The sequence below is a fragment of the Lolium perenne genome, chromosome 2, assembly GCF_019359855.2.
Source record: "Lolium perenne isolate Kyuss_39 chromosome 2, Kyuss_2.0, whole genome shotgun sequence".
NCBI classification, from domain to species: domain Eukaryota; kingdom Viridiplantae; phylum Streptophyta; class Magnoliopsida; order Poales; family Poaceae; genus Lolium; species Lolium perenne.
Genome location: NC_067245.2, coordinates 59,459,630 through 59,468,626, shown reverse-complemented (window position 1 = coordinate 59,468,626; position 8,997 = coordinate 59,459,630). Strand labels below are relative to the sequence as shown.

General features: G+C 45.7%; 1 protein-coding gene, 1 non-coding gene and 1 pseudogene across 2 annotated transcripts; 1 reads left to right on the top strand and 2 right to left on the bottom strand.

Moving 5' to 3' along the window:
• Positions 1-2,071: 2,071 nt before the first annotated feature.
• On the bottom strand, positions 2,072-3,234 carry LOC127322815 (auxin-responsive protein IAA16-like; annotated as a pseudogene).
• Positions 3,235-5,045: 1,811 nt separating this feature from the next.
• Positions 5,046-7,913, top strand: LOC127322833 (UDP-arabinopyranose mutase 3). The gene is made up of 4 exons (XM_051351241.2): positions 5,046-5,429; positions 6,636-6,886; positions 6,961-7,129; positions 7,336-7,913. The coding sequence occupies exons 1-4, from the start codon at positions 5,112-5,114 to the stop codon at positions 7,681-7,683; spliced, it is 1,086 nt and encodes a 361-aa protein (XP_051207201.1). The 5' UTR covers positions 5,046-5,111; the 3' UTR covers positions 7,684-7,913.
• A 476-nt stretch (positions 7,914-8,389) lies between these two features.
• TRNAD-GUC (transfer RNA aspartic acid (anticodon GUC)) lies at positions 8,390-8,461 on the bottom strand. Its single transcript has one exon. It is a non-coding gene; the product is annotated as a tRNA-Asp (tRNA).
• Positions 8,462-8,997: the final 536 nt, after the last annotated feature.

Here is an 8,997-nt window from a genome sequence, read left to right as displayed (position 1 = left end):
CCTAAAAGGAAAAAAAAAAGGTTTTCCCATCGGTGAGGAGCCGTGATGGCGCGATCCACTACACCTCTAAAGCCCCAAAGCCACCGGTGAAGAAGCGGACCAGCGACATCGCCAACGAGAAAATGAAACCCCAGATCTGCCTAATGCTAATTGACACGATTTGTTCCTTGGCAAATTGGCCGGTGGACCTGCGTCTACCTCGCCATATTGTGGGGTGGACACTGGGGACAGCCTTAGCTACGCTCGCCAACGTGCAAGGTGGGCAAAGAGAAGAGCCGAAGGACAAACTTTCCGATCCCCAAAACGCACGCAAACAAATTAAGCAGCAAAGCAGACGGCCGGCGTACCTAGCACTCTCGGATCCCTCGTCCGATCAAAGCCATAGAATAGAAGCACATCTACTTCTGGCTTGCCGGCTTGCACGGTCAGTGGTCACTACTTTTGTTTCTTGTTAAGTGCTCACATGCACGGACTACCCTGGTCCAAAAGCGAAACGTATTTGCGACGCGTGACAGGCTGACAGTCGTTCATGGCGTCCCATCCGTTGTGTTCCCCTGATGATGTAATCTTCAAGTAATCCCGCCTGCACTTAAGGATCAAGGGTGCACCTCCAGCTAATTCCATAAATCGGTTATAATCACGGACAGCCGCCGCCTCCACTTCAGTCTCCTACAGATCGGTTCCCCTTCCTCCCGCCGGCTTCGCCGCGTCGGGAGGAGTGGAGAACCTGATCTATGCGTGAAGTTTTCAATAAAAATAGTGTTTTCAGTCGATTATGTTAGGATTTTGGTAGTCATCTTCTTGTTGGTTTGCCTTTAATGGAGATGGCATCGTCTGCAATAAGTGATCTTCGGGCTTTCGTTCGACGACGAGATCTCTTTTCCGACATTAATGGTGGTGTTGAAAGATTACAATCCTCTAGGTATGAATCTTTAGATCTTGCTTCGCCAGATCGATTTTGGATCTTTTTTCGTTGTTGCCGCGAGGAGGATTATCGTCGCAGTTTTTGTCCTGCCTACTACGTCTTCAATAATGGTGATTTGTACTCTCGGCTCTCCATCGATATCGACAAGGCTAGTCGGTTGTTATTCCATGATATACTGGTGTTGGTACTCTTATCGATGTTGAATAACTGCTTCAATGGTTGCGTGTGTGCACGCAGCTTTGGCATTGCGACTTAAATTAAAATTATAGGAAAACCTTCGTCGATATTTACAGGTCTATGGTTCGTTATCTATTTTTGGCTGCCTTCAGAAGAGTGATTGTATTCTGGAAGAAGAAAAATTTGAAGACCTCAAATATTTGTTAGTATCTTTTAAACTTTATTTTGTAAACGTTGAAGCCAACTCATGTATCTCTACCATGGGTATTGATTGTCAAAAGAAAAAAGGGTGCACCCCCAGCTAGCAAATGGATGCCTTTGACACACATCTTGTTTGCATCCCCGCCCTCAGCTAATTAATGTCTTTGATACATCTTGTTTGCATTCCCATGTGAACCACGCAAGCACTATCCGATCCGTTTCCACCCCTAAGCCCAGGCGATTTGCACAAAAATAACTCTTTGTTGCAACTATAGCACAGACTGACCCTCCAGGCAAACTATTTCATCCATATAACCCTTTTGTGTGGCGCCCCTCCCATGGGCGCCTGGCGCCCGTGCCTGCGGCGCCACTCTCCCAGCCAACGTGGCGCCCTCGACACTGAGCTGGTGCGCCGATCAGACGTGGCAGGATGTGTGGCGCCCATGGGAGGGGCGCCACACTACTCTTTATATATAATGTCTGTCTAGAGATAACAGAACACAGTGGTAGCTCAATTGGATGAAGCCTTTGCTTCCCAATCCTAGGTCATGAGTTCGAACCTCCTCACCACCTGAATTTATTTTTATTTTTAAAAATTATGCTACACATTGTAGTATGTTTAAAACATGAAATCTAGCCTCGTACTGTTTTGTAGAGTTTTTTTTTATCTTCTCTCGCTTGCAAACTGAATAAACATATACAACGCTGCAATGTGGACAGTGAAGAGCAGCGATGCCTGCACTGACCAAACCAAGATTCCCTCTCACAGGCAAAAGAACAGTAGTCGATCGATAAAGCCAAACTTGGCATTCCTGCCGTTCCAAAAATCAACACCTTACGAGTTACAGCACTGCAGCTAGATACATGATCTTAACAGTACAAGTCTGGTCTACTACTTGATGATAGCAACGTGACATGATGACAGCCCAAGGTGATTGGCAAATTTTATACAGATCGATACTAGCAGAGCTTAGCCAAGAGTACAAAATTAAAACGGAGATAGATAGATAGCTCAGCACTGATCAGCTGCTCCCCTGGGTCAGCGCCGCTCGTAGCTTCAACAAGAACATGAATCGAAGGATCAGCTCAAGTGCATATTGTGGAGTAAACATCCCAACAGAATTTAGTAAGTTTCAGTTGCACCGACCGAGGGAGCGTTCAGATCCGAGCTCCGCAGCACGCGCAGCCTCTTCGCCGTGGCGATGAACATGCTGCAAGAACGATTGCGGCAAGAGGAACTCATGAGCTATAATTTTTTTGGAAAATGGAATTCATGAGCTTTACATTTAATTAAGTCAAGAAGAACAGATACTCAGATAGTTCGGCGTTGCATGCATTTGGAAGACTGAAGAAAAACTTACTCCCATGGGACATCGCCGACCAGCATCTGGTCGCCCTCGTCGTCCTCGTACACCGGTGTACTCACCGCTGCCGTCCAGCAGTCCGGTGATCGACGGCTGGTTCCCCTCCGCGCAGGCCTCTCTACATAATCCAACTCGTATGCTGCCGGCCGGCCGGCCGGACGGTGCGTGCGTACCGGCGAGGAGGTCCCGGAAGAGGCGGTCGACGGCGACGGAGAGGTTGCCGTAGTCGCCCTGTGCCTTCAGGTCCACCTTGCGGCCGATGGGGACGCCGTCCATGTTCACCTTCACGAACAGGCCCTTGTAGCCGGCCTTGTCGTCGGTGCCGTTGCGTGGGTCGGCGGGCGGCCGCTTGGACGCCGAGGAGGAGGCCAGGTTCCGCCGGAACGAGCGCACCGGAGGCCACCCCACCACCGGAGCCGCGGCCGCTAGCGTTCTGCTGCACGTCGCAGAGACAAGAAGCAAGTGAATCAGCGCAATCTTGTAGTAGCAGAAGATTGGCTCTTTCGCTCCATACGCATCTCCACTAACTGACATATACAACGTTGCAATGTTGCAAGCAAGAGAAGATAAAAAAAAACTCTACAAAAGGCTAGATTTCATGTTTTAAACATACTACAATGTCTAGCATAATTTTTAAAAATAAAAATAAATTCGGGTGGTGAGGAGGTTCGAACTCATGACCTACGATTGGGAAGCAAAGGCTTCATCCAATTGAGCTACCACAATCTTTTATTATCTCTAGACAGACATTATATATAAAGAGTAGTGTGGCGCCCCTCCCATGGGCGCCACACATCCTGCCACGTCGGATCGGCGCACCAGCTCAGCCTCGAGGGCGCCACGTCGGCTGGAAGAGTGGCGCCGCAGGCACGGGCGCCACACAAAAGGGTTAGATGGGTGAAATAGTTTGCCCAGAGGGTCAGTCTGTGCTATAGTTGCAACAAAGGGTTATTTTTGTGTAAATAGCCCTAAGCCCATGCTCCCTTGGTCACCAGGTGTACATGTGGGTGTCCCATATTTAGTTGTTGCGACTTATTTGTTTAGAGTTTATGTACAGCATTCATTGTCTGATCAAGAGACCGAACAACATTTCGATCCTTACATCAAAGAAGATGAGTTGCGGAAGGAGGAGGAAGAGGGTGATGCTATCCATTTGGGTAACTGACAAGGCGCCTCTCGAGTCAACCTGGAAGATAAAGACAAAGACAAAGGCATCAAAGGATAAGTTTGTCCTTTGCTTCCCTAATAAATGAGACTTCTCCTACAAAGTTGGATCTATGGTTCGGCTGCTTTGAATGTCTGTTCCTCCTCTAACTCGGCCCTCACCACTTTATTTACTCAGTTTTTCGTAGGGGCATCGAATTATTTGACAAAAGAAATGCCAGTTTCAAAGGGAATGTGGGCGCCATAGGGATAGGGTTAATCAGTGATTTGTAAGATAATATGTTCCTTGTCTTGGTGCCAAAAAGGTGTTTAAAACGATGGAAGAAGGAGAGAGACTGTGTGTGATCGAAGGGATAAGGTGCCGAAAAGAGTGATACGTGGTTCTAGTGGAGAATAAATATGGCGAACTCCGGTCAATGAGAGCAATAAAGGAGTGAAGTCTGTATGGTAGAAAATCAACCAAAAGATCTATTGCACACCATAATTCACATGTATTCTGCCCAAATATATCGTTACTGAGGAGGTATGACCGATATTACACCCTCTATCAACATACATGACGGCTATTCCGCATAACTTTGAGCCTCAACTTTATCATAATTAAAATACTTCGGCGTAGTTGTCTTGTATTCTGCTACTGGTTTTTATATTGCTAATTACTTGAATCTCTAATTATTTCGATTTCGAGTGAATCTTCTTTTAAGTTTGGCCAAGTTTACAGAAAACATATCAACACTTAATTAAGCGCCAATAGCTCATTAAACAATCATAAAATACAAACTTCTAGCATATAAATTTGATGTTGTAGATAATAAATTGTTTTATAACTTAGTCAAATTTAGAATATACTCCTATTAAAGTTAGAAATATAACAACAAAATACAACGGTGAAAGTTGTGCAGTCAGTTCTTGTGCTAGCCTGGAGGCTGGAGCTGAATTCCACCTAGAAAAATAAACCTAAACTAGAGCAGAAATCGTGTCACTGTCACTTATCTGTACATGTACAAATCTGGCAAAACCTGACCGGTACACCAACGAGTCCACTCGACACCAACTATTCACTTCATGGACAAGCAAAGGGAAACAAAAAAGAGACGAAGCGGGCCCACCAGCCCACCGGCCGCAGCCGGTCCACCCTTCGGCCCAGCCGTCCGGGCCCACACTAAACCTCCCCGTTTTATACCCCGTCCGTTTCCCACTCCGTCTCTGCACCCCGGCCGGCCACCTCCATATCCCCTGCAGCCTGACCGCCCTCCTCCTCCCCACCACCGATCGCCGCCATGGCCGCCACGTCCTCGACGCCGCTGCTCAAGGACGAGCTGGACATCGTCATCCCGACGATCCGCAACCTCGACTTCCTCGAGATGTGGCGGCCCTTCTTCCAGCCCTACCACCTCATCATCGTGCAGGACGGCGACCCGGCCAAGGTCATCAAGGTGCCCCAGGGCTTCGACTACGAGCTCTACAACCGCAACGACGTCAACCGCATCCTCGGACCCAAGGCCTCCTGCATCTCCTTCAAGGACTCCGCATGCCGCTGCTTCGGCTACATGGTCTCCAAGAAGAAGTACATCTACACCATCGACGACGACTGCTTCGTGAGTGCCCTCTCACCCCGCTTGTGCTATCACGAGATCTGTGAATATACTTCTGTGATTTGTCCAGATTACGCTGGATCATAATCTAATTTTGCCGAATTGTAAACTTGTGTGATGTTGTCACCAAGAGGTGCGATTTTGGTTTCCTTTTGCGGTGTGGGGCTCGGATCCGTTTGGGTGGGTTCAAGAGAGAGGCTACATCTTTGATTAATTTCTCCGTGGAGATGTTGGTGCATTGGGTACCAGTGCAGACGTGCAGTTTCGTGTTAGTCATGATGGTTCAGTTCATTTGTGTGTAAGAAAACCACATGCTTAGTAGTTCTGTGATATGGGTAGGTAGAGAATGCAACTTTCACATGTTTTGTAAGTGGATAGCATCAGCGGAAGTCACATCTGCGTACAGATCTAATCTGTTATTTCGGTTTGGGGGTTAACAAACTTAAATGGCATGTTCACTGCTAACAAGGACAAACCAAAACATAGGAGCTAGCAACTCTTTTGGTCATGTATTTCTTGCAGCTGGATGAGATATGAGAAGTAAGTTATGGATCTCGTGTTGGTATTTTGGTAACCCACAGTTGTTGTAGAACTTAGAGTTTCTGTTATAGAAATCCACATATACAAACTGTAAGGTTGTGTCGCCCCCTGTTGTCAGTTATGTTGTTGCGCATATTTTGTTTTTGTGTGTTTGAAGGTAGTGATCAGTAATCTTAGCTAGTGGACAAAGATATAGTTGTTTAATGGTACGGAAATTACAAGAAACAAGTATGTTGTTTGCATCCTGCTTGGATCAATCCAAGGAATATATATGTCTTTGGATCGTCCTCTTTCTTATGGGCTACATATCTGTTTGGATTTATCTTTAACTACAGAACATTCCTTGACATAAGATACATCAATATTACTTGCATATTCACACAAGCGTCCCACCTGATTGTTAAATAATTTGGATGGGTCTCTGGGATGGCTATGGCCTGCAATTGTCATTTGTTTAGTTAGAAAATAGTAAATCATGTTCCTTTCTTGGCCTTACTTGCATTTGATTAGTTGACAGCTACGCTAGCACAAGCCACACTCTCAAGTCTACTGCCTTAGAATGTGATGACATTAGTTTAGTCCCCGTTCAAATTTACTCTATATACATATGGTGATGTATCAGATGACATGTCATTAGCTCAATCCTGACATTTTTTCGCAAAATCTCAGGTTGCTAAGGACCCATCAGGAAAGGACATCAATGCACTTGAGCAGCACATCAAGAACCTTCTGAGCCCTTCAACACCATTTTTCTTCAATACCTTGTATGACCCATACCGTGATGGTGCTGATTTTGTTCGTGGGTACCCCTTTAGTCTTCGCGAGGGTGCCCCAACTGCCGTTTCTCATGGGCTTTGGCTCAACATTCCGGACTACGATGCCCCTACCCAGCTTGTCAAGCCGCTTGAGAGAAATAACAGGTAAGGATGTTTGTAGCTTTCATGTCTAATTTTTTTATATTCTCGCTAATCTGATGTTTCTTTCTTGTTATCAGGTATATCGATGCTGTTCTTACAATCCCAAAGGGCACCTTGTTTCCAATGTGTGGAATGAACCTTGCATTTGACCGTGAGCTCATTGGTCCTGCGATGTATTTTGGCCTTATGGGTGATGGCCAGCCTATTGGTCGTTATGACGATATGTGGGCGGGATGGTGCACCAAGGTACATAAAATGATTTTTCTTCAAAACTGCATCGACCCTATGTCTGCGAAAGCAAATTATACAGTTTGATTGCCATGAACAGTTCAGTATATGCAGTGCATCGTGCAAGTTACAAATCCATGCTTACTGATACCATGCTTTGCTCAGTTACATTGTATCCTGCTGCAGTTTTAGTTGTACTGAATACCTTTGCTCGGTTCACACAGGTTATCACTGATCATTTGAGCCTGGGTATTAAGACTGGTCTGCCTTACATCTGGCACAGCAAAGCAAGCAACCCGTTTGTGAACCTGAAGAAGGAATACAACGGCATTTTCTGGCAAGAGGAGTTGATCCCCTTCTTCCAGTCCGTTGCCCTCCCAAAGGAGGCTACCACTGTCCAGAAGTGTTACCTCGAGCTGGCCAAGCAGGTGAAGGCAAAGCTCGGCAAGGTGGACGGCTACTTCCTCAAGCTTGCTGATGCCATGGTCACATGGATTGAGGCTTGGGATGAGCTTAACCCACTAAAGGGCGCAATTACCACCGCGAAGGGACCTGCTCTCAAGAGCAAGTAAGAAGCAGTAGCATACACTTCTGTTCATGTGAACTATCCATACTGAAATACTACAGTTTTGGTTAGTGCTGATGAACTGAGATATCACTTCATTGTAACTTCACTTTACCTCTTCCTTAGACAGCCGCCCTGGCGACGGTAAGGGATTTAGATTTTTGCGTGTGATGGAACAGTTGTAATGTGGGAACTCGATCACCTTCAAATTAGAATAAATTTAGTGGTTATTGTTCATATTGGCATGGTATTATTTTTTGCAATCATTTTTTGTTCAGAAAATTTCTCTGGATGCGCAGTTTCTATGGTCTGTTCATGGTTCATTTTACCTGCTTCTCGGTTTGTTTCTTGAGGAAATTCAAGACCTCAGGATGCTTTCATGTCATACAGGTGGCTTATTCTGAACTATCTTGTACATGTATATCCTAATTTGACTCATATGCAGGTTCCTATCCTCTACACTACCGTCTCTGAAATTCGCATGCTATTTTTCGTAGATGTTGGTATTTAGTTTGAATTTTTTTGGCCAACTCAGAATGCTGCCGTCTGCTGATTGGACATAAAGTCATAAAGAGAATAGTATCTGGTTCCGAAAAGAATTCATTACTGTTCGTTTTGAGCTTGAGAAACTTCCTCTAGTTCAAATGGGTAGTCTGCTAATTGCTTGCACATTAAGAGACGAGCGCCTGACTGAACAATACACAAAAATTTAACGCCGTTGCCGGGGATCGAACCCGGGTCACCCGCGTGACAGGCGGGAATACTTACCACTATACTACAACGACTTTGACGTCTGGTGGAATAGAGGAACGTAATTATTCTAGGCATACACAGCGACACATTCTTTTACGCCATCCGTAGAGAAATTTCTCTCCATCAAACACAGGAACGGCCTATATATACATTCATTACCCAACATCTCTAAAGTATAATATGGCATGCAAGAGAGCTCGAATCAGATAGATCAAGTGGAGGCATTCAGGTTGCTAGTACCATGGCGCACTTTTGCCTGCTATTCCTCTCGATCAGAAGTTCGGGCCAGCGGCAGTTTCAGGTGCTCCCAAAAGCAGGGTGATGATGCCTTGAGCACTTGGATGGAACCTGATCATAGAAAATCACTCGAATTTTTTGTGTCTGAGAATAAGGCGCCCATATATTTGTCACCATATATTGATCGCATTACCCGGGTAAAGAATGGACAAGGACCACAACTGTCTCCAGATTCCAGAGGATGCCTTTTTCATTTTGCTTTCCTGGTCTTACAAAACGATCGCTCTAGTATGTGTGAAGCGTGATTACTGCACTAGTCGATAAAATTAAA

What these genes read in the sequence shown, in the direction of transcription:
- LOC127322833 (XM_051351241.2), top strand. Translation starts at nt 5,112, where the DNA reads ATGGCCGCCACGTCCTCGACGCCGCTGCTCAAGGACGAGCTGGACATC. An exon ending in CCATCGACGACGACTGCTTC is followed by an intron (nt 5,430 to 6,635) that starts GTGAGTGCCCTC and finishes GCAAAATCTCAG; the next exon opens with GTTGCTAAGGACCCATCAGG. An exon ending in GGGCGGGATGGTGCACCAAG is followed by an intron (nt 7,130 to 7,335) that starts GTACATAAAATG and finishes CGGTTCACACAG; the next exon opens with GTTATCACTGATCATTTGAG.